At 31.2% G+C, this 25,609-nt stretch overlaps 5 protein-coding genes and 1 long non-coding RNA gene across 6 annotated transcripts; 4 read left to right on the top strand and 2 right to left on the bottom strand.

The window, feature by feature from the left end:
• The first annotated feature begins 475 nt into the window (after nt 1-475).
• LOC140433177 (uncharacterized) lies at nt 476-3,787 on the top strand. The gene is made up of 3 exons (XR_011949884.1): nt 476-836; nt 1,232-1,436; nt 2,119-3,787. It is a non-coding gene; the product is annotated as an uncharacterized lncRNA (long non-coding RNA).
• A 2,942-nt stretch (nt 3,788-6,729) lies between these two features.
• On the top strand, nt 6,730-7,246 carry LOC140434169 (cytochrome b-c1 complex subunit 7-like). The gene has a single exon (XM_072522235.1). It carries the CDS (start codon nt 6,837-6,839, stop codon nt 7,167-7,169), a length of 333 nt encoding a protein of 110 aa, XP_072378336.1. The 5' UTR covers nt 6,730-6,836; the 3' UTR covers nt 7,170-7,246.
• A 2,447-nt stretch (nt 7,247-9,693) lies between these two features.
• Nucleotides 9,694-11,094, bottom strand: PCNA (Proliferating cell nuclear antigen). The gene is made up of 2 exons (XM_072522234.1): nt 10,754-11,094; nt 9,694-10,399 (listed from the first exon to the last, which is right to left on the bottom strand). The coding sequence occupies exons 1-2, from the start codon at nt 10,972-10,974 to the stop codon at nt 9,838-9,840; spliced, it is 783 nt and encodes a 260-aa protein (XP_072378335.1). The 5' UTR covers nt 10,975-11,094; the 3' UTR covers nt 9,694-9,837.
• A 1,814-nt stretch (nt 11,095-12,908) lies between these two features.
• Ski6 (exosome complex component Ski6) lies at nt 12,909-13,946 on the top strand. The gene is made up of 2 exons (XM_072521219.1): nt 12,909-13,177; nt 13,235-13,946. The coding sequence occupies exons 1-2, from the start codon at nt 13,001-13,003 to the stop codon at nt 13,820-13,822; spliced, it is 765 nt and encodes a 254-aa protein (XP_072377320.1). The 5' UTR covers nt 12,909-13,000; the 3' UTR covers nt 13,823-13,946.
• A 661-nt stretch (nt 13,947-14,607) lies between these two features.
• On the bottom strand, nt 14,608-24,267 carry Mtpbeta (mitochondrial trifunctional protein beta subunit). Its single transcript, XM_072522230.1, has 8 exons — nt 24,045-24,267; nt 23,734-23,902; nt 21,771-21,958; nt 18,239-18,482; nt 17,914-18,163; nt 17,134-17,349; nt 16,230-16,469; nt 14,608-14,888 (listed from the first exon to the last, which is right to left on the bottom strand). The coding sequence occupies exons 1-8, from the start codon at nt 24,112-24,114 to the stop codon at nt 14,841-14,843; spliced, it is 1,425 nt and encodes a 474-aa protein (XP_072378331.1). The 5' UTR covers nt 24,115-24,267; the 3' UTR covers nt 14,608-14,840.
• A 279-nt stretch (nt 24,268-24,546) lies between these two features.
• Nucleotides 24,547-25,197, top strand: robl (dynein light chain roadblock). The gene is made up of 3 exons (XM_072522232.1): nt 24,547-24,683; nt 24,738-24,816; nt 24,872-25,197. Exons 1-3 carry the CDS (start codon nt 24,681-24,683, stop codon nt 25,081-25,083), a joined length of 294 nt encoding a protein of 97 aa, XP_072378333.1. The 5' UTR covers nt 24,547-24,680; the 3' UTR covers nt 25,084-25,197.
• Nucleotides 25,198-25,609: the final 412 nt, after the last annotated feature.

Here is a 25,609-nt window from a genome sequence, read left to right as displayed (position 1 = left end):
ATAAATAAGATTTCATGTGACAGTTGGGACAAATAATAACATAACCCAACTAAATTTGATTTCTTAAACAAGGAAAGACTCTCTTTCCTTGTTTAATTTGGCCTCTCAAGATGGCACTTCCTGTCTAACAATATTTTTGCCCCCACTACCTTTACATTCCCTCTTTTGTCTTTTTGCTCGATGATTACAGCATAGGCTGTGCAAATAACAAGGATACAGCATAAAGAGCAAAGGCATAAACACCGAACAACGACAAACAATTAATGTCTATGCTGTGACAAGGATAACCTAGGTATACGCACTTTTTTATTTGGCACCCTTCCGTTTGGTGACACTGCTAGTCTCGTTTCTGCACGTCGTTCATTGTCATTTTATGTCATTAAATATCAGTTTAATGCTAAAAGAACTGTGTCCAGACTCCAGATCATAGTTTAATCATATTATAAAAAGAAATAGTATGGACACTCGACAGGCGGGAAAAAGTACGCGCATCATTTAGCGCAGGCCATATCGCCATATTGAAAACAGACCGAAATCTTGTGACATCCGACTGGTATTAATGTGACGTGTAGTCATCTGTCGTGATTTGTTTGTTTATTTCTGTGTCGTTTTATTTTTCGTTTAATTAAGTCTAAAAATAATTCTTTTTAGAACTAAATTGTATTATCAAATTGCAACTTCGTATATTATATACGTAGGTAAATATTAGTTTTGTGGTTTCCAAGAGATATTTGTAATTTCATTATGCCTGGAGACCATTGTGCTGTGAGCACTTGCAAAAATTCACGTTCGAAGACGGGAGGTACGTTTTTTACGTTTCCCAAGGATCCTCAAAGGTATGTATTTCTTTTGTCAATATCCGTAACTAATAAACGTAAATTACAAGTTTAAATGATTTAAGACAGGTTCATTTTTGAAGACCCATACTTTTTGCTGTACCTCTACAACTATTAAAATAATATTTGTGTACTTACTTTTGTATATAATATATATATATATATATATATATATATATATATATATATATATATATATATATATATATATATATATATATATATATATTATATATAGAAATGATATTTCTATTTTGTTATGAAAGTTTATAAAACTCAAATTTGCTAAATTTTGTAATCTATAATGATAAAGTTTTCGCGTAGTAATATTTTTTATCCATTTTATCTAGTCAATTTTCAATAATTTTCAAATTCTTAAAATATATTTGTTTCAGGGCAGAAACCTGGGCACGAGCTGCTGGGTGGGAGGATTTATATGTAAAGCTTCCAGCTTTTTATAAAAGTTATCAACTTTGTCAACTACATTTTGATGACAATTGTTTCTTAAATTATCTCCGTAACAGGCTTAAGCCTACTCCATTTTTTCATGTATGCAGGGATCCTCAGACAATCACCGTGATCATTCATATTCACTTTTAGGTAAGTCATTTTCTATTAGTGTTTTTTGGTAAATACTTATCTATTATTTTTAAAACTTCACTGTCCAAATGGTAATAGCTACGAAGAGTCTCCAAGTCCAATGTTATTTTAATATTAAATATCATGACCTACTCTTGAATCACATTTGAATCATGAATGGATTATATATAATCCATTTAGCATATAACCACGCTATTTGAATCATATGTGATTCATTGGACAGTGAAGTTTTAAATATGTTGGTTATCCCAAAAAGATATTTATTTCTAATATCAGATATTAATGTTTCATTATAAGACATCAAGTGCAAAACGTTATTAAAATTAAAAGGAGGTTTCTAATCTATTGAAACCTATGTTTCAATTTTAAATAGTGTTCCTTATGTTATTATATATCAAAGTTAAGAATGCTCTACAGGTTATACATGGTTATTTAGTCTGTTTGATCCACTCTATGTATAATCCTATTTTTAAAAAACAGTTAAAAATAAAAGTTGTTAAAAGTTATATGAATTTTAATACTAGTAGTAAACATTCAGAGGATTCATTCATAACAAGTGATAGAATTAGCACTCTTTTTCCAAAAGAAATATACAATACATTATTTACATTTCTAAATTGGACTTTTTTCTATTATTACAAGAGTATTGACTTATGTATAATACATTTTTTTCTGTTTACAGATAATGTAGATAAATCAACTTCACCACTGTCAGAATTTTCTCCAACATTGAGCACTCAAACACCTTCACTTCTATTTTCCCATACTCCAAGGAAGGAAGTTCTCAGATCAAAACTAAAGGAATTGAGAAATGAAAATTATCGTTTGTCCCAAAAAATAAATGAACTTGAGAATCAAGTTATAAAATATTTCAAATAAATCTATAAAAAATAAATTAATCGTTTGGATCAATAAATAGATTTTTTTACTACTAACATGAAAAATTACTATTATTTATTTAATTACTACAAGAAGTAAATTTTCTCTCTGTATGTAAACAGTATTTACTTTTTTACCTAGGTAAATAATGCAAAATAAGTGTTAGTATAGTGCCATGTAGTTGTTTTGATTTGTTGATTTACTTCTAATAAAAGTATTACAATGCCTTTAACTTCTTTTGCTGACACTGTTCACAATAGTGAAGTAAATATTCCCTCAGAGAACTCTGTTACAGGAAATGCAGAAATACATAATGGTTTGTAACAATTGCCCAATTAATTATAATTTTAACCAAATTTCCATGTTCCAAGTCTGGTTAAATACATGTTCATGTTCCAAATATTACAAATAATAGTTTTTTTATAATTGTTTGTTTTTCAATTTTTTTTGTTTAGAATAAATTAAGCTTACATTAAGAATAAGCTAATATATAAATGTTAGTAGCAAAAAAATACTATACAGTTGTGGTAATCTGAAAACTGTATATACTACTATATAGCACGCATAATTAGTGCGAAAAGAACAGTATGAGGTTGTTCTACTAGCAAAGAGAAGCCGAATATAGTATGAAACTAGTACCGACATACGAGCTTGTTTTAACACCCATTAGATTGAATTGTAGTTTTGTTAAAGTGACATTCAGTTTTGATAAGGGAAACGTCAAATATACGTCTACTTTTTCATTAGTAATGAAATCACAATCAATCTAGGTTATATTATTATATCTTACTTTTATTTGTGGCATCCTGTCTTATGCTTCTAGAGAATGGTCACCATACTATTTTAACCATATTTACACCCTCGATAAAATTCAAAATTAAGTTTTTCCGGATTTGTGCTTATAGATTAAACTTAAAGAACTTGTCTTTGGTTGAACTAAGGTCAAGGCTAAATATCAGTTCCTTAGAAAACTATAGAACTAAAATGCGATCTAGTCTTTCTCTATAAACTACTTAATCATACAACTGACTGTTCTGATTTATTAGGTCCTATCAACTTTAGATGTAGCTAGAATTCTTAAAGAAATGTCTTTGTTCTCTATAAAACACTATCACACTAACTATGCCAAATTCTCATATCAGAATTCAGATACTGGGAAATGACTTTAGTCAATCTTATGATCTGCTGGATATTTCTTTCTTTCTCCCCTTCCTTTTACCCTATCAGGGTGTCGGATCTGCTGGATATAAAATCTGTAAGATTCAAGCACTGTTTGACTGAGTATATTAGGGATCGAAGATGAGTGACCTTCAACTTGGGAGTTTTCATATAATTTTTATAAGAACTTGGGGGTATTCATTTCATTTTAAAACGATTCCCAGGAAAATTTAATTCATGTAATTTAATAATTGTTTAACAATATTTAATAATTATTTAATATTTAGTATTTGTGTTATGGTTAGGATATTTTACGTTGTTAATTATTTTGTAAAAAATGGGGTCATCCCGTTAATAAATAAATAAATAAATACTAATTCTGGTTTTATTCGCAAAAAAATAATGCAATTGATATTTCCAGTTAGGAAAATGGTAACCTTTACAACTGAACATAAAATTCAAATTATTAAATGATATTATTCTGGAAGTAGTGCCAACGATATAATCGGTACGTTTTCGTTTTCATTCGAAGGCCCTGTACCATCAAAATCTGCAATTCACAACATTATTTTTAAATTTGAAAAAACTGATTGTGAAAAAATAATTGTAGAAAATGCACGGATAGTGATAGAGATAAATTAACGAGCTCGTGCAATTAATCAAGAACAGGAACAGCGTGAAACTGCCGTAAGTAGTCTAACTGAAATCAATTTTCCTTGTAACAATACCCTAATTTCAACAGAAACTGGTATCACTGCTAGAACTGTACGAAATACTTTAAAAACAAATAAGTACCATTGCTACTAAAAAAATTTTAAATTCACAACTATTCTACTAGAAACTGTAGTGAATGCAATTTAAAAAGGCAAGTAAAAAACTTATAATAAAAAAGATGGCCTCTGGCTGTCTTTTATGTAATTTCAGATATATCAAGAAAAAATGCATGTTCTTTATAAAAGCGCAAATAGTCAATGTTCTTTGTCTCAAAAACATTTTACGATATTACTCGGTAAAAGTCTTTTGAATGAACATCTGAAAAGAAGAAAAGATATGAAACAGCTCTCTAATGATTTAAAAACCACAATCATAAAAATTCTTGGAACAGGTCAAGACAAGAGTTCAAGAAACCCAACTGAGGAACTTCCAAATCGACAACCTGCTAAGACAAGATGTCCGAAACATAAAGACAGAAAAGTGAAATCATGTGATGACTGTAAGAGAGCAGGTTGTAAGGAACGTAGTGTCACCCGAAACTTTTGTTAAGATTGTTTTAGAAATTAAGATATATACGTATTCATCACTCCCTCTTTTCACGTATATTACGTATATCCTGGACTGAGCACGTGACCAACGAAGAGGTACTACGCCGGATAGGTAAAGAGAGAGAGGTAGGAATAAGTATAAAGAAAAGAAAGTTGGAATACTTGGGTCACGTTATGAGACACAATAAATATAGAGTACTACAACTGATCGTCCAAGGGAAAATAGACAGCAGAAGGGGTCCAGGGAGGAGAAGACACTCGTGGCTCCAAAACTTGCGGCAATGGTTCGGATTGTCATCTGCTGAACTATTCAGATCTGCCGCAAACAAAGTCAGAATAGCCATGTTGATTGCCAACGTTCGGAACGGACAAGGCACATGAAGAAGAAGAAGATCACTCCCTCTTAATTTTTCCGATATCATTTTTACTTGTTAAAATTTTTTGTAAGTTTACTTTTGTTAAATTATTGTTAAAGTTAGTTAAAAGTAAGTCTATTTAAGTTAGTTTACACAAAAAAATTGCCTCCCGAAATAATTGTAAGAGTTGTTTTTTACTTTAGTAGGAATAGAAGTTTTTCAGTTTCTTATTTGGTTATGGTAGAAAAGTTTTATTTTTATATAAAATAAATAAAACATTTTTAATAATAATATTTAACTTTTGTATTTTTTAGTTAATAATAAATATTGTATGAGACATGTCTTCTTTTTTTCAATGCAGAGATAAATGCTGGTCACTTTAATTTTGGAGTATTTACGCACCCCACGATACCAGTTGTGTGTTTATAAAATAACGATACTAGCTGAGGATTAAAATTAAAACAATATATTGTCGATTGTAATTAATTCAAATTAACTTGTTTACTAACTTTAAAATAATATAAACACGTCTCTGTTCTAACCACTTGTGCCAGTCCGTAACTGATTTGGTCTGTTTTCAATATGGCGCCTGGATACTTTTATACTTCAAAGGCGCCGACTCCGAGTGTCCTAACTGTTTGTGGTTAAACTGTGGTTTAATGTTAAAAGTTAGCAGTATACTGTGTCCAGAGTCACCCAGAGTATATAATACAAAGGGGGCTATGTCACCGAACAACGGTTGTTCGGTGGCTATGTATTCTGGTCAGTCTTCCTTCATTTGAGAATAATAACGCCACATTTTTGTTTTATTTTTTCATAAATGGTGCAAAAAGGTACAATTTTAGACGATTTTAAAATTTTATTTTAAATTATTTTATTTTATTTTAATTTTTAAATTATGGCGTCGAACAAGTTACATTGAACAACAATGGAAACATGAAGAACTGGCCAAAAAGATGTGTTCCAGATTGAATGGATACTTCTATCTACAAACTATAACAATTTTCATGTATGCGCTATTCATTTTAAAGAGAGGAGAATGTAATTAAAGCTGGGGGCATAGGGGCATTAAGACAACAGCCGTCCCAAGTTTGTTTTTACCATAACCAGGTAAGAAGACCAAATCCAGGCTGGTATTCACATAAAACTTGACATTAGAATAAAACAATTATTTAAATAGTGACAAGTTCTTATCACAACATTGATAAATTATACTACACTTGGGTTGTATTATTATTTCTTGGAACACATAACATTTTTTGTAACATTTTTATAAATAAAGATTTTATTCTATATTTTATTCTTTAATTTTTTTAACCTCTGACATTTTAATGTAATGGAAAATAAATATAACCTTAACAAAACATGAAAACCCAAATAGTATTCGAAAAATATATAGTTGGTGGTGTATTGTGTGATATTATCGTATAGAATAAAGATTTTTTTGTTATTTTAGGAATATACTAATTTTCCCTTACTTTAAAATGAGTTTAAAATCCTAAATAATTTTACGTGCCTTTTGAATTTACCGCCATGTATATATATAATTACGCACCCTGGCACTAGGTAATGCGCCAATCTTTGTTTTACTTTTTAAAACGGAACTCACACTGTTAAATAGGAGTGTGCTGTGATTGTCAATGTCAATTGATGTCAATTTCATCGGGGACGAAGGTACGTTTAGGTTGATTACCTAATACTACTGATTCGTAAATTTTATAAATTTTTAGAAGTGATTCTAAAAAATGGCTCTAAGCTTTGTCCAGAAACGTTTCATGTCCAGCGGATTACAAAAATGGGCATACAATTTGGCCGGTTTCAACAGGTATGGTCTCTGGAGAGACGATCTTCTCCATGAAGATTCTGATGTTGCAGAAGCCCTTAAACGTGTACCACAGAAAACGATTGATGAAAGAAACTACCGCATACTTAGGGCCACCCAACTTTCCCTTTCTCATAGTATTTTACCCAAAGAACAGTGGACAAAACTAGAAGATGATAAACTATACCTGACTCCATTGGTCAACGAAGTGATTAAAGAAAGAAAAGAACGTGAAGAATGGAACAAAAATTATTAAATATTTAGTGAACTGTAGTAATTTGTACAATATTTATGTAAGTTATGTGTTAAATAAAATTTAATCCTGGAAAGTTATTTTTATGTTATTTTGGTCAAATGCAAGTGTAGATCTAAACTTTGTTTATTTTCAATAATAAGTGATGCATGTAAATATAGATAAAATGTTGAAAGGGGGTCTTGATACATGAAAAATATTGCTAGTTATTAGATATATTGTAATTTAAATATTTTGGGAAACAGAATGAAAAGACTTGATATAGTCAAAAAAGTCCAACAAAACATCTTAAAATTATAGCATTGCCAAAAATGAAGCAGAAGCGTAGAACATTCCAATTAGAGCAAAGATATTGAAATGAAGATGTATATAAAGTACAGAAAGCAAAAGATTTTTATCATATTAGATTTATTTGAGAAGAAAATATTAGTGAATGAAGGTGATGCCAGAAGTCAGTGGGAAATTACTTTGATCATTAATTACATGGTGAGTTTTACAGAAAACCAATTGATCTAAAGAATACCCTAACAGCAATTGTCACAGAAAAGTTGGGAGTATTAGCACATGTTAATCTACTGTGCAGAAGCAGCAATTACTAATGACATGGATTGGAAGCACTGATCCCAGAGTTCCACACTGGAAAAAACAATTATTAAGGTATACTGAACTAGTGTGTGATGATATTAACCAAATGGTAGAATATATTTTCGAGGAATGAGAACTAGAATGGTTAACAAGTGAACTAAAGATATTTGCATAACATGAACAAAGCAAAAATAAGGCACAGATAAAAATTATACAAAGTCTCTGTTTATTCAGGCTAGTTAGTCAGGTTATTCAGACTGTAGTGTTCATGAGTGCTTAGCAATATTTAATATTGTAATAAAAACTTTTAGCATAGCTTAGGAAATACCAAAAAGTTGTCATGTGGCATCCAGATGTACAAGAAAATTTTTGGAATATACTTCAGCATATCCTACAGAAAATTTAATACATGTAGGGCAGGCCAGAAATAAATTTGCAATAATGGTCACCAACCTCAACGGAGATGGCATATAGGAGATAATGACAATGATTATATTATTTTAACAGACTAATTATTGATCAGTGTTTTATTTTGTATACAATACAGTAACACAGTTGAATTGAGGCACTAACATTGTTCAACAATCTTGAAAATCTTAATTAACTTCATTAGATGAGTTCTAAAGGTGTTTTATCAGGCATTTTAATATAATGTACTATTTTTATTATTTATTTAGAATTTTAGTGTAAAATATGTTTAATTTTTTGGTTTTGATTTCCACTTTAGTATTTTTAAAAACGGTTTCCAAATTGGAAACAAAAACTTGAAATCGTAAATTCATTAGATGAGGTACTAGCACAGTTTTTGTTTTGTATTTTGCAAAGTCTTTGTTTTACATGTACCTATGTCCTAATAATTGAAAATCTTTTAATAATTTAATGGAGATCATTCCATTTTTCATATTTTATAATTTGTAGTGTTTTCAGTATATATCTTTTTTTTTCATATTTCTTTCATCTTTCCTTAAGATCCATCCATTATATACTTCTTTGGTTTTCTCTCTTATCTTTGTTCAATACATTATGTCTTTTGGCATTTTTGTATTTGTTTACAATCAGTACAGGGCGCTAAAAATGCAAATGTTTTTGGAATTACCCTGAAAATGGAAAAAATGGCAAGTTTCCTATTGGAAATATACAAAAAGTGTACATATTTTAAAAAAAATTGAAAAAAGTTTATAAAAACTAGGAAATTGAAAATAAGCAAGAGGAAAAGTTATCAAAATAGGAAATAGTCTTAGTTATATAAAATGTATAAACCAATTTAAATACTAATCATTTGCCCCATTAAATTATACAATACTGTAAAATGGTCATAATTCATTCATTTGGAAAAAGAAGTCAAGCGTGTTTGAGCACAACATAAAATATTCTGCACAGGTTCAATGTTACCAATATACATTTATTTTTTGGTGAGTAAATATATTGAATTTAAATTTTTTATTAACAAAATAAAACATAACCTAATCCACTCACATCTAAAAATTTTAATAAAAAAAAAGTTTATAACGAAAATTGGACTGACTCTTTAGTATTTTAAGTTAATAACAAATGAATTAGTTATATGAATCCCATAGAAACACGAAACTGAAATGATACTCATTACCATTATTCCTTTATGATGGTACTCGAGAATTAGTATTTTAACAATATGTTTGAAAAGGGAAAAAGTATGCATATGCACATCATTGACAGCAGCTGTAATGGCAGACGCAGTTTGAAATTGATGTCAAATATCAGTTTTTTGAATGAGAAATACAGAAAAACTATAGCCCAGCACAAAAAAATGTATAGATTGTGAATGAAGTGAATAAAAAGTAAACAACAATCCACTGTTAAAATTTCAGAATAATCTGACTAGCTTTACTAATGTAAGTAATTGCCGGCATTTTTCTTCACAAAAATGGATTAAAATGTTGGGAGAGCAAAAAAAGAGAAAAACTTGTAAAAAAGTTCTCATTTATTCTTAAATTATCTGAGGAAACATCTACTTATTTTATACAAATAAGAAAGTATACAAGAACATAATTAAAACTAAAATAGATTAAGGCACTTAAAACTATGAAAAAAGAAATTAAGAGACATCTTAATTTTCATCTTCTTCAATTTTAGGCGCTAAATAGTACCTCAAATGGCCCAAATCAGGTATTTGATATTCAACTACTAAAGGTACATTGTCAGACATTGATAGCTGCACAACATTAGTAAGAGGTGTTGCTTTGGTAAAGGAATTCAAATACTGACAAGCAAAAGTAAGAGTAACTGGTTCTTGCATTTCTATGCTTACAGATTCTTCTTCTTTTTCGAAATTACTTGTCTGGGCAATTTTGATGTTAGCACTGCCAATATCTCCAGAAGTTGAGAACCTAACACCTTCTTTTGTGCATGAGATTACAATAGATTCTCCAAATTGAGAAAGATCTTTGACTATTCTTGCAAATTCAGCTGCAGGCATCCTGATGACACAAGAGAAATCTGTTTCTGGAATACCCAAATGCTCTTGGTCCAAATTCATCAGTTTCATTTCATAATCTGAGATCTTGTCCTGCTTTTTGGCTTCAAACATAAACGTTACTGTGTCTGCATCATCTTGAGCTTTAATTGTAACTGTGTCATCATTGCTAGAACATTTGAAGATCTTTGACATGCTGAAACAAAATATTAAGCAATTAGTTAACAACAAACACTTTGTTTTATAATAATAAAATAAATGTTACCATTAACACAGTATTATAGTCACAGTCTTACAGTATTATAGTCACATTTAAAAATATTTTAACATGGCCAAGAAAATAATATATAAGCAATAAGGTATTTATAAGATAGATACCAAGATTCAACATTATTCCTATTTTAAAACCATAATTTAAGAATTTTCTTGAGCAAATTGACTTATAACAGAAACTGACAGATCTTAACTAATCATGAATTACATGAAACAACTACCATGTGTTATCTTGGGGCCCCCATTAAGAAAATTAATACATAAGTATAAATCTTACCTTCCCAAGTTCATGCCCATTGTAAGGTTTCTATCACATCTGTATTTGTCGAATCCATCTGACTTCAGCGTAAGAGATACTAAGGAAACGTGAGAGTTATCCATAGCCTGGAGTTGGATCCCAGATTCGGAACAATCGAAGGATGCTTCATTTAGAAGATCTTTGATTGCATCTAATACCTTTTTGAATGTGGCACTTTGAACTAAGCGTGCTTCAAACATTTTCAATTTATTTGTACTAAATATACTACTTAAAATATTGAAATATACAAGACACGACAACAAAGGACTATGGCCGTTGCCCGGTAGAGAAGCGAAAACTGAAATAGAGGGAATTTTCCGCGCCAAATAGTTGACAGCAAACAGTCAATTTACCATGTAGCCAATGTGATAAAATATAATTTTACTATCCAAGTTTTAGTTTTTCAAAAATAGCTAAATTCCAGCTTGCGTCATCGCATAAAATATTGAATACAAATAGGAATAATTATTTAAGACGCCCTAAGAGATATGTTTGTTTAAAATATTAAGCTAAAGACAAAAATAAATAAAAAATTTGCAGTTTTTGCCAAATTATATGTGTCAACTGTCATGTGTGTGTTTCACAATGCTTGAAATTACAGTAAATTGGTAACAAGGATAGCCAAGGTCAACACACCGTTTTTATTTTTGCACCCTTCCGTTTGGCGGCACTACTAGTTTCGTTTCTGCGCATAGATGTAAGAAACCATCTTACCTCCATGTTCCTGTACGTTGTTCCAAGGTTAGTAAATAGACAGGTTGTCTGATAACTTCACACTTTACACCAATGTCAGTGTTGAGAATCTAATGGCAGGAATGATATAATGTATGCGCTAGTCATTTTAAAGATAGGGATATAATCAGATATAATCAATCAAAGTTGGACATAGGGGCATTAAAAAACCAGCCGTTCCGAGTTTGTTTTACCACGACCAGGTAAGAAGACAAAGACATGGGCTTGTATTCACATAAAACTTAATAACAAAACAGTTATTTAAATACTGAGAAGTTGTTGTCACAACATTAAGAACACTAAATTATACTCATAGATAAAGAATATATATTACCGAACTGATTATACTGCACAATTATACTTGCTTGTTGCAACGTAACATTTTTATAAATAAAGGTTTTATTCTATATTTTATTCTTTAATTTTTTTTAATCACTTTGGCATTTTAATGTAATGAAAAATAAAAATATAACAGCGTAACAAGAAAAACAAATAGTATACGCAAAATATATACGGTTGCCTCTTCCGACGGGGGTGGGGATGATTGAGTTACGTCATCAGAGTACACAAGAATACAAAACCCATTTATTATCACAGTTTGTTAGTGGTAATTATTTTTCAATTTATTATTTGCTTTATTATTTATCGTTTGTTAAATATCTCAGTTTAGTTTATATTTTTGTATTTGAAATTTTGGTGTTGTTGTCTATAAAAACTTATTTTGAATTATCGAAGAAACGTTATTTATTGTAGTTGTACATCGTACCTATTGTCTTCGTATCTTTTTATAAGGTAGGTTAAAACCTTAAAATTTTATTGCGTATTAACGTAATAATAATGTTGATGAAATTTTAGAATGCCGGGCACAGGTTGTAGTGTGTAGGAAAGATAAAAAAAATGGAAAAAATAGTTATGTAATTCAGTAATTCATTCAATAGTTAATCCAATATTGATGGAAATTCAGTATACGCGACAAATTTTCAGTGTAAAATGGAGATTGAAGTCCTAGATTTACGTAAATTATGCATTAACATTGGATAAACGTTAACAACCGGTTCTGATTAATTTTAAGTACCAAACTGCTTACATATCAACAGTTTTCCATAATTAGGTATTATAATCCACTAGACATCTTTATTTCATAACTATCTTTACTATTTTCTACACATCAAAGACATAAAAACGACGAATAACAATGTTACGATTCAAATTACTGTACTCTCGTGACGTATTTCGGGCTTAATGTTCATTGGTTAGTCGGAAGAGGCAACCTTAGTAAGTCTACGAACCGTGATCCTAGATAGGTCATTTTGCGTTTTGAATTTACAGTCATATATATGTATATATAGTTACGCACCCTGGCACTAGGCGATGCGCCAATCGCTGTTTTACTTGTTAACACGGGACTGGCACTGCTAGGCGGGAATGTGCTGTGATTGAAATCTTAACCCGACTTTTATTTTGAATAAATATACTTTATAAAATACTTAAAACATGAGTAAAAGGGACAGGGAATTACTTTCAAAAGGTGGTCTTCGTTTGGACGGCAGAAGACCAAACGAGCTTAGAAGAATCCGTTGTAAATTAGGTGTTTTTTCAGCACCAGATGGAAGTGCCTACATTGAACAGGGCTTAACAAAAGTTCTAGCTGCTGTATATGGACCCCATGATGTAAGATAAATAAAGCTGGCAGATAACATAATACTTGATTATATTAATTCATTACAGGTTAAAGGAGGCCGATCAAAAGCATTCCATGATAGTGCTGTAATAAATTGTCAATTTAGCATGGCAGTATTTTCAACAACAGATCGTAAAAAGAGACCCAGAGGAGATAGAAAGTCTACTGAATTATCAATGCATCTACAACAAGCCCTAGAAGCTGCAATCAAAAGTGAACTATATCCTTTTTGTCAAATAGATATTTATGTAGAAGTTCTACATGCTGATGGAGGAATATATCCAGCTTGTGTAAATGCAGCTACACTTGCTCTTATAGATGCGGGAATACCATTGAAAGAATATGTATGTGCATGTACAGCTAGTCTAGCAAACAATGATGTTCCAATGGTAGATATTTCTCACCATGAAGAAATAATGGGGGGTCCAACACTAACAGTAGCAGCTTTACCTATGTCAGGGAAAATTGTTCTCATGGAAATGTCACAAAGATTTCATCTAGATCATCTAGAAAAAGTTTTAAATAAAGCTTTACAGGGATGTAAAGATATCAAACAAATTTTGGATGCTGCTGTTAGGTTACATGTTAGAGAGATTGGAAGCTCTACAGGATGGGCAAGCACTTCAATTAGTTAATGTAATGTTAGTGATTATAGTAATAAGTTTCAATATGTGAACTTTTATAAAGTTTTTAATACTTTTAAGATTGTATACTTTGAAGATTAATGTCATGAAACTTGAAATTTGTCATTAAATTCATATAATTCTTAATTTTACATATTTGTCTGTATATTTATTCTCACCTTAAAAACAATGTTTTCAATTTTTATTTTAACTGAGCCGTCACAGTGCTTTGAAGGGCTGTATGTGATATAAAGTTGTCAGGCTTCCATGTAACTGAAAGATATACAATCAGCCAATTAACACATTTGGTTATATCAAACAGCTTCCAAAAAAACCTTACCTATATAATTCGGCCCGTTACAGCATTTGTAAAATGATAACTGGTAAATAAATTGTACAAAAACACACACACTATACAAGAACAACCAGTATAAAAGATACTCCTATCTTCAGCATCTTCTCACAATCATCAGTTCAGATTTTAATTATCTTATACATCCACAGATTGAGTTGATTACACTAAAGCCCTCAGTAATTCTTACAGTCCTTTCTGTCACCTTTATTCTTGTATAAATTGCTGATATATGCAGTTTTCCAATCTGAGGCTAGCTCTCCACCTCTTAAGAATAAATTAAATGTGCAAGCCAATAGCTGAAGTAGTTTGTCAGACCATATTTAAGTTTTTGTTTCCATATTGTGAATGGTTTTGGGATCATCAGGAAAACAGGATACATTGGTACCAAAATTTGGCACCAATATATTGGTTGAAGCATCTGACAATATGGGATTACAACTAATAAAAAAATTAACAGTTTATTTTTAAACAACTTTTTTTTATAAATAATAAAATAAACAAGTAACTAAAATAGCCATATTTTACAGTAATGAATATTTGATACTTAATATATAATTATATACGTAATTTTTACAAAAAGTATACTATGTTGATTAAAACTTAGAAGTGTATAAAAATATTGGCGACCTTTCTTAATATAATTAGTTAATAAGGTTTGTCATTGCAGTTTCCATACTAATTAGGGGTAGCATCAGGATGTCTCTCCAAAATCATGGCTACTCCCTGAAAACAAAATTAATGAAATGCAAACATTCCAAAAAACAATACTAATCATGCAATTCGCAATGTATAAGTAAGTAATACTGCATATATGAGATATTTTGGATTTTAATTTACTACATGCAATAAATAAAATAAATTATAAGCACTTTTTTATATATAAAAATGTATGTAATAGGTTGGATTATCTAGCAATAATAATCTGAACTAGTTGGTCTCTTTGATGAATCAATTGTGTAATTAACTTTTCTAAGTGCTGTATTCACAGATCCAAGATGCATTTGCTATAGCACATCTACATGGTACATATGACTGGAAAAGTATTTCTGGTATAATAACATAATAGTAATATAATTATTTAGTGTCGATCAAGCATGAATTGAAATCAGTTCATTATCACATAGCATGAATTCTCCATTGTTGATTATAGTTGTTTCCAATGCCTCTGATCTTGTGTCTGGTATAACCAGTTTGTTTTAAACCCTCTTAATAGCATCCGTGGACCATGTTCTATCCTTGTCTCTAAATACTAGGCATTTATGTGTAGTTCACCTAGCATCATTATTTTTCGCCACTATCTGGCCCACCTCGACTTTATTTGTGCTCTATATAGCATCTGTGATTCATGTTCTGAATCAGTTGACTGTGACTGAAGGTGCAAATCAGTTTATTATAGGAACAGCATATTTTCCACCAAAGTCTATATTTGAGAAATATTATATATTTGAGAATATATTCTATATTTTGTGAAACCTTAGAACAAATAGCTGAAGTTTATCTATCTGACTGCTTACTTCAATTTACCAAACTCTGAATGGTTTTCAAATGACATGTGCTCTACAACAATTCCTCTACCAGCTGCCACAGCATTTGAAGTTGAAGCCCTGCAGGTTGTGTCTGGTATGTGTGCATACCACAATTTTTTTCAGTCCAACACTATTGTGAATTCCACTTGTAATTTTCTCGATTTGGTACTGGTTGATGATGCTGATGTAACTGTGTCCAGGGCAGATGAAGCTCTTTTGAGGGAGGGTATGCACCACCCACCACTGGAATTTAAGATAAAGATGACCAAAAGGTCATCGTTTGTGAATTCACAGAGGGAAAGCCTTTCTTGCATGCTGTGTTGAGGTATGGTGGTGTGGAATCCAGTCACGGACCAGATATTGTAAATCTTTTTGCAGAATATTTTTCTACAGTCTACTCCACCTTGGTTACGATATATTAATATCCTAACCCATAAATAACCTTTGTTAGGATATATTAATGTGAGAAGTAATATTTAGTATAATCAAATTAACTGAAAGTATTAATGCGATTATAAATAAAAGATAATCTACTTACTTGACCTCCAGCAGCACATGCAGCAACCAATCCAAATTGGCCATCTTCTCTAACTAATCTATTAGCTGTGTGCATGGCCAATCTTACACCTGTAGCAGCAAATGGATGTCCAATTGAAAGTGATCCTCCCCAGGTATTGAACTTGTTGAGATCGGGAGCTCCAACTTTAGTCTGTCTATTCATGTACTTCTGAGCAAACCAGTCACTGTCAAGCGCTTTTAGGTTCGCCAAAATTTGACCCTAAAAAATTAATAGTATTTTGTGCATTATTTCGAAAAATTTAGAAATACCTGTACATTTAAAAGCAGGAACTCAACAAACAAATCGGGCTGGGAGTTTAATTCTCATTACAATACTATTAGAAGAGGATGCTTTATGAGGGATTTTTAACATGAACCACCAACGGACGTAAACAATGGGGGTGAAGAAATAACAGTAGCAGTTATATAAGTCCAAAAAGCTATAAAAGAACTGAAAAAAAAACGGTAGATCTCCAGGACTAAGAGGTATCTCCGCTGAACTGATAAAAGGTGGAACACAAGCATTTTGTGAAACTCTCACTTGGTGCATAAATCAATAATTAAATGGCACTACCATATCAACGAATAGAAAATAGATGTTATATCGCTATCTTGGAAGAAGACTGTCATCTCAAGAAAAATAAAAAATTTACTATATTAGTCAATAGATTTCAAATACTCTATAATCTTTTGTGTGATAACGTCATAAAGTTAGTTTATGCTTATGACCGTAAAATTGTTTAATATAAGAGTATTTAAATCAAGAGTATTCCTGTAAAGATATATTTATTTGTTTACAAGCACTATCGCTTCTTGGTAAAAATACTTCAGTTGACGATATTGTGTATCATAAAATTATCATAATACTAATGGTGTCTACTTACTGCAAATGCTTCATGGAATTCCCAAACATCAATCTCCTTGGGTGTGAGACCAGCTCTTTCTAATACTTGAGGTGTTCCATATGCAGGTCCAAGAAGAAGTTGATCGATAGGATCTTGGGATACGTAAATGAAGTTTCTGAGGTACGCTTTCGGTTTAAGTCCCAGTTGTTTGCACTTAGCTTCTGTAGTAATGAGGCAAGCAGATGCACCATCAGTCTAAACATTGAAAAAAAAAACACAACAATAAATATTTGCTAAAATTGAAATATTTGATTAATTAGAGTTAAATAGATGACATGGCTATGTATTAAACTGTAATATAAATTTTTCCTATATTTAATTTCTACATAATTTGTTGCTCTTCCAAGAACTCCTATTGCAGATGAGATTTTTTGCATAAATGTTGTATGTGATACTCCCAAGTAAGTTTATGGCCAATGTACAGTCCCAGATATTTAATACATTCCACTTTTTGTAAAGGCCTTAATTCAAGTACTGAGGAGTCACCTCCTTTATATACTGGAACAACTTTTGCCATTCTTAGGGCACTGGGAACACTTCCTGTAGTGAATGTTAAATTTACTAGAGTACTTAAAATAGTTGACATCTCACTCTTGAACTGTTTAATAGTATCAACTGATAATTTGTCTAGTCCACATGTATGAATTTCCTCCTTTGTTGTAAAGCTCCAAGAAAATATGTTGTTTATTAATGGTGGACCGGGTGGATGGTTCATTTCTACTGTAAATAAAAAGTTCATAATAATATAGATGTACTTACCAAAAATGAAGCATTCGCTGCAGTGACTGTTCCGTGAGGTTTAATAAAAGCTGGTTTGAGGGACGCCAATTTTTCGGGACTTGATACACGGATACCATTATCCTTTTCGACTTGCTTTGCTACTCCTGGTACTTGGAATGGCACTATATCGGTTAAGTAACCTTTATCGGCGGCTTCTTGAGCTTTGGTATGTGACCTTAAGGCAAACTCGTCTTGCTCCTTGCGATTTGCTCCAAAGGCAGCAGCTAGCCTACAATAAAAGTTATTTACTACTTAAAAAATCTGAGCTGAGGTGATCTAGAATGGTACAATTTAAGAATTTTACCTGTCAGCTGAATGACCCATAGTCTCTCCTGAAGAAAATTCAGCGATTGATGGGAGATCTGGTACAAAGTAATCAGGTCTTATTGAAGCCAATAAAGACAGTCTTTGTTGTAGGTTTTTTGCTTTGTTTGCTTTTAATAGTAAGTTTCTCATTTTTCTGCTGTGTCTAATAGGAATATCTGACATAAATTCTACTCCACCACATACTATTGTCTCGTAAACGCCGCTGTTAATAAGACCAATAGCTGAAACAAAAGACATATATGAATCTTAAGAAAAAATTCTACAAGAAAAATGTATTATATATTTGTCAATTTCCACTATCAATACTTTCTTAGTTAAGTTAAAATTACTGCACAAGTTATTAAAAAAAATTACAATATAAAACCCATCACACAGCAAATTCCCAACTTTCCAAATGCACGATTGTTGACACATTTATGGAAGCTTTCTGAGTCTATGCAGATTAAAAATCATATCTATAACTATAAGTATGGCTCTTGTACGTTCATGATAAATTTATCATGTAGCTTCAATGCCAAAACAACCTTCCTTCAGCTGTCTAAGAACTAAACCTTTCTCTATCAATGCCTTTTCACCCTTGTAAATTTTTTAAATGTGTCTGATTTTCCCTACCAAAATATTATGATCTATCACTATATCTGAACTTGGATGGGTTTTTATTACTGAATTTCTGTACATTTGTTTATATATGTAGTCTATTTAGTTATGGGACATTCATTCTGGAGTATCTGTTGATAATCTTCAGAGATACAGACGACTCTTTGGGAGTTTGAAAGTTGTATTTATTATTAGTTGCTTCTGTAAAAAGAAAGACCCCAACATATCTCTTTCGTTTCATATTTCCAAACCATGTTTTCCTTTTATATTTTCCTGTTCTTCCTTGCCAATATTCGTATTAAAAATTTCTTATAAAAATAATGAGCTTGTGTTTTTTTGTAGATGCTAATACTCCAGTTACATCACTATACAATTTTTCAATATCTTCTTCGTCATAGTCTTATGTGGGAGCATGTAGTTGTAATAAATTCACATTTTTTGTTGTTGTATCAATAACCCCTTCGGTGTGCATCATGCTTGACTGTCCGCTCAGTAGGGTGATGCACACGGAGGCATCATGAGTTTTCGTTCGCCATATACGGCGATGCCACCGCCTGCATCATATTTAAGGTATTTTTGTTTCGTCCGAATTACCAACTACAGACGAGAAGGAAGATGATAAACCAGTATAATTCGTGGATTGGAAAGTTATTTCAAATCCATTTGGTGACAAAATATATTCTCCAATGAATCATGTTGGACTTCCTGATGATTTTCACTCTGCTATAGATATTGATTCTCAGAAATCTGCCAGAGGATGTTTTGAAGCATTTGTTTCAGTTAAAATAGTTAGAAGCCTTTGTGACTGGAGCAACGAGCGTGCTAAACTATATTTTGAAGAAAGTGGAAATTTGATTCGCAAAATTCGCTAAAATGCATGACTATTGGCAAAAAGGCTTCCTATTAGGACCTCCGGTGTTTTCTGGAAAAATTATGAGTAGAGACAGGTGAGTAATGTAGATTTTATTGTGGTGCCACAGATGTTTATTTTTGTTTCTTGTAGGTTTTTCGGAATTTTACAGTTTTTGAGATTCGGTCTTCCAAGAGCTGTACAAAAATCAAGACCACTGACGCGTTTAGCTGCTTTTGCGCTGTTACGTGAAAATACCACATTTCTAATTATTGACATAGGTAAAACATGCACAATTGATGAATGTCTTACACTGGTATACAAAGGCCGCTTGCATTTCAAGCAATATATTAAAATAAAAATATCCAGATTTGGAATAAAATCAATTTTCTTATGCCCCTGCGATCCAAAAATGAGGGGTTATACATTCAATTTCGGACTGTATATTGAGAAAGATATATATTATGTATCTTATATACCAGGCAGAGCCTCATTATCAATGATTGAGCGAATATTTGTTTTCCTGATACGAAATCTATTGAAAAAAGGTTGTGAAGTAATCCTGGATAGCTGGTATTTGTGTGTCCGCTTGGCTCAATTTCTAATATCAAAAAATAATTTTGTAACAGGCAGTATAAATAGAAGAGGACTGCAGCACGAAATTTCAGGACTTACCCTAGATAAGCATCAGTCATTTTTTAGAAATAAGGATATATGCTAGTTGTAAGATTTCACGACAAACAGGATGCCTATGTTTTGACTACAAAACTTACGTTTCGAAGAAAAACAAAGATATGAAACTGCAACAAAGTGTAGAATTTCTTACAAAAAGCCTGCACATACAAAGCATTATAACATGAACATGGGTGCAATAGATATGATTGATCAAGAAATCGAACCATATAGCTGCCAGAAAGAACTACACCTGGTTCAAAAAATTCGGAGTACACATGCTTCAAAGAATGGTGTTAAACGCTAGAGTAATCTACCAAAACGCCTCCAACAAACAAATTCACTTTGTGGAGTTTACACAAAAATTGTGTGACGAATTACTGTCTCATTACAATCAGCAATATTCTGAATATCGCGAATCTTTCAATAATACGCAGAGAAAGAAGACTTTAAAACCCAAGAAGAAATTGGAAGTGGAACATAACTTGATTAGACTTGGTAAAGATAAACAAAAAAGGCGAAGGTGTTTTGTTTGGTATAACATTGCTAAAAATAAAAGTAAATATATGTTTCTTCTTTGTTCCGGTTGTGATGTAGCATTGCGTTCCAAAGAGCATTTTGACCAGTACCACGATAAATAAAATTGTTCTCGTGGCATAGTATTATTTCAATAGAATTTTTCGTTTATTTTGTTTTCCCAAGTTCCTATATTTTTTAATAATTTTCATTTAAAATGGTATTTTATAGATAAAATTTAATTTATCTTACATACTATGTGGAATAATAAATTTAATAAAAATATTTTATTTCTAAAATTAGTGTTATTATTACATTAACTTTAATTAGCTGTAGTGTGATATTCTATTTTAACCAACCACGCGAAATCGCTTGATACTGTATATAGGAGCCGACTTGTTGAATGAGTCTGACACGAAGGGGTTAATATCCTTTTTAAGAATAAGTCTACATTTTTTACAGCTTTGTCCGGGTGCTTCCTCACAATGGTGGCCATGTCATTTCACTTATTCCTTCTTCTTCTTTAGGTGTTATCTCTAATGAAGGCTGGCGATGACTTCTGCAAATTAATTTTTATCACATCCCTGTAACTCTAAAATAACAGGGAAACACACTCATATAGACCACATGACCAAAGGTTTACAAAAATCCTAGAACAATACATGAAGTACAACAAATATCTATTCTTTAGGAATGTATTCCACCTGTACCTCTGCGAAAACTAACGATAGTACAGTAACATATAGTTGAATTTAATACTGCACAAGTTGACACTCTAGAGCTACAGAAAATTGTAGCTTAGTACTATGAGATATCACTATCTTGCAGTATAATATATGTGACAATAACATAGAACTATAAAATTTAACAATACCTGTTGTCATGGCAACATTGGAAGAAATGCAAGCCATTGTGACAGTATGGGCAGGAGTTTTGTCACTATATCCTGCAACCAGGGCAGCTTCCCTAGCAATATTGGAGGTTCTGACTTCTTGCATGACAGTACCATAGATAACATAATCAATAATTTCCTTTGGAACACCAGTCTTCTTAAGAATGCCACTAAAACATTGAATATTCTGTTAAACACCTAAATAGTTACATGTACATGGTGAATTAAGGAATGGGTAGATTTGAATTGCATAAAGATTTATTTATACTGCGCCTCAATCTGGAAATCTTGGGAATGAGTAATTTTTAATGTATGGATAACATTGTTATCATGTATGGATAAAAATCCTTTTCCAGAAAATTCTTTTATTTCAATCAATATAGTCCTTTTAGCTCAATACAAAGATTCCAGCAATTTTCCAAGTTCTACAAAATAGGTGTTTATTTCATTTGGCCTGATTTTTTATTTATAAACCATCTCTTCTGACTTGGGAATACATAATAAACAAAGGCAGCCAAATCAAAACAATAAACTGTACAAGAAAGCAATTTAACACCTAACTCATGAATTTTGGACATTGCTATAACATCCTTATGAGCCAGTGCACTATCTTGGAGAAACAACACTTTTTCTTCTGCATTTGGGGCTGTTTCTCACCGAGTTTCTACTGAAATTTGCCCAATAATGCACAATAACATTGGCTATTAATAGTGTTGCTTTTTCAAGACACTCAATTAAAATTATTGTTAAATACAGTGGCTAAAACCTTTCCAACCCATTGAGCTACTCTTGGCTACTATGGAGCATATTTGCTGGCTTCAGTCAACTACTGTGCATTCATTTTGTTCTCTGGGGCGTAGTAATGAATCCCGATTTTTATCAAAGGTTGCCAATAAGTCAGCAATAAGTTGGCTCAAAAGTCCAACAGATTGTGCTTCATAAAGTCCAAACACTGCTGAGAAGTGGACATGATCATGTTTTTAGAAGGATAATTTTTTATATTCAAAACTTTGTTCAAAATATGATTAGTATACTCTTTATTAATTCTTGTGACCTTATCATATAATTAGCTTTCTTCACATTTTTCGGTATAACTGCATTAGAGGGCTGTTCAGTATGTGGTCCTTCCAATGTAGATATATGGCCACTATGAAATTCACAGAACAAAAATTTGATAGTGAGGTCTGAAGGAGCATTAGTCCTATAATATTTATCCATGCTTTACAAGGATGTAATTGGATAAAATTTGATATCTGATGGTTGCATCTCAGTTTTAGACAATGCAAAACTTTTTATAAAGAATAACTTCTTTTTCATTAAATTAATAATAAAAAAGTTTCCCATATGTTGTTTACTTAAGTAGACTCACTGTATACTTTACATAAATACATTTGTTCCAATAAATTAATACTGGATTAATACTTCAATTTCACATGTACTTAAACTATTTCTCTTAGATATTACTATCTGCTGATAGGTTTCTGAGAAATAATACTCATTTTTTAACCTGCTACTCATGATTTTTCAAATTAAGAACTAGCAAATCTGCACATATAGATCTCTGATCGATTACCTAATCTCAAAAATAGAAAAAGCAACATCTTTAATGTAACAAGGATTTTGTTGTAGCTTTCTTCATGTTGGGAACCTTTATATAAAAATTTTGAGAAAAAAACGCTGTTACCACTTTTTCTTATTAGACTAAAATCATATATAAAGAACTAGAGCATACATTTATGAGCTTATTCATCTTATTGTATAACAAATGTTTCTAATCTAATTCTGGTACCTTTAATCCTCTGGATTACTTTAATTTTCAATCACATGGACGAGATATATACTTTGTGTGATATATAAAACTATAAAATAATGTGTGATATATAAAATAATCATTTAAGTAGTTAAGTTGATGATCTGAAATAATCAACCATTACAGATATTTTACCTTAGAGCCTGTTTAGCCAGTTCATGTGGCATAAGTTTTGCATAATCAGTTCCAGATAACAAAAACGGGGTTCTTACTCCATCTACTAATACTATATTCTGACCAATTTTAGGGGCCAAAGATTTCTTCTGATTATTATGAACTCCAAGTGAAAAAGTTCTTAAGGCATCTGAAATGATAGAGAAATGTACATAGAACATTTGATTTTGAAAAACAGCTGCTTGTTAACAACAGAAAAATTTACACTACAAATAATTAAATGAACTAGAAATTAGAAATATTCATTGTAAAAATAGAGTATATTAACTTACTGCCTTGTTGCTTGATTAGTCCTAATGTAACTTGATTTTTTACAATATTTCTCGCTGAACTTAGAGCCATTTTTGTCGTTTCTTTTTTGTTTTACGTTTACTTAAATGAAAGAACAAAATAAATTAATAATAAACCGAGTCCACAAAATTGAACCCAAATTTTTTAGACTTTGACCCCTCGTACTTTGAAATTAAAAATATGTAAAATATAAAAAGTTATATATGTAAACATCTGACAGGTACTCATAAAAATAAATGGATTGGTAGCTCTGACCTAGTTTGCCGGTTCCTACATTTAAAAATTATTTTGTATTTGCAATTAAATATTTACAAATAGGTTTGAGTTAGACATAAAATTAATAAAAATAATTATAAAGGTCTCTATTATAACATAAATAAATTATTTCATATTGGTCGGCAAAGATTGAAATTTAAAACTGTATTTTGTCTTGTGAAGTCGGTATTAACATCATGTTAGCCAACTCTTAGTTGATTCCTTGATTGATTTTCTTTCATTTTAATTCATTTGATAAAAAAGGTTAGAAAATTATGACTCATACGCGTATATTTGACTTTGACGTTTATTTTGAAGTTTTGTAGCTGAAAAGTAGAAAATTAAAATACTCAACAAGAAAAATGGTAGGTATTTGTTGCACTATTATAAGCAAAATGTTTTAAATAATTATTTTACAGGCTCAAGAAGTAGAAGAGACCATGAAGAGAATCCAATCCCACAAAGGAATTGTAGGGACCATAGTAGTGAATTCAGAAGGTAAGTCATTTATTTCTTGGGCGATGATGGGAGGATTAAATTAATTCATTTTTAGGAGTTCCGATAAAAACTACTTTGGATAATACAACAACAGTGCAATATGCTGGATTAATAAGTTCTTTAGCAGATAAAGCGAGAAGTGTCGTTAGAGATTTGGATCCATCCAATGACCTTACATTTTTAAGAATTAGATCTAAGAAACATGAAATAATGGTAGCTCCGGATAAGGAATTTATACTTATAGTTGTGCAGAATCCTACCGATTGATGAGAGATAATGTGCTAATAAATTTTTTTATTTAAATTATTAAAATACATTCTAATCTTCAGTCCAGTTTTGATTTATGTTTTTTATATTATAAATATACCCTAATTTAGGAAATATTGTTTTAATTCTACTAGTTTTTAGTTTGTATCTGCATATTACAGTATGTTACTATGGGAACAATATCTTAGTAACCGGAATGGGTTTAAATTATGAAAAATAATTGCACTTTTTGATAAGTCTAGAAATACAGAGAGCTTGTTCTGATTAATAGAATAGCATATTGATTAATATAATTGATTTAAGGCATCAGGCATATATTAATATGCATTAATAGGCAGATTGCCTTAGGTAAAGCCAGGAACCTTAAGTTGAAGCTTGGTATTGCACTTATTGCTTTTCTTTTAAGGCCACAAAAGAGCTAGAAATTTTCAGTAATAAAGTCAATTATCAAAACTAAGTTATGTTACTCATTTCCTCTAAGAAAAAAAAAATCACTTCTCACATATCAGTATCAAAAGGAATGGGC

The sequence above is a fragment of the Diabrotica undecimpunctata genome, chromosome 2 (genome assembly GCF_040954645.1).
Source record: "Diabrotica undecimpunctata isolate CICGRU chromosome 2, icDiaUnde3, whole genome shotgun sequence".
NCBI lineage: Eukaryota > Metazoa > Arthropoda > Insecta > Coleoptera > Chrysomelidae > Diabrotica > Diabrotica undecimpunctata.
This window is presented reverse-complemented; position numbering and strand designations above follow the sequence as displayed.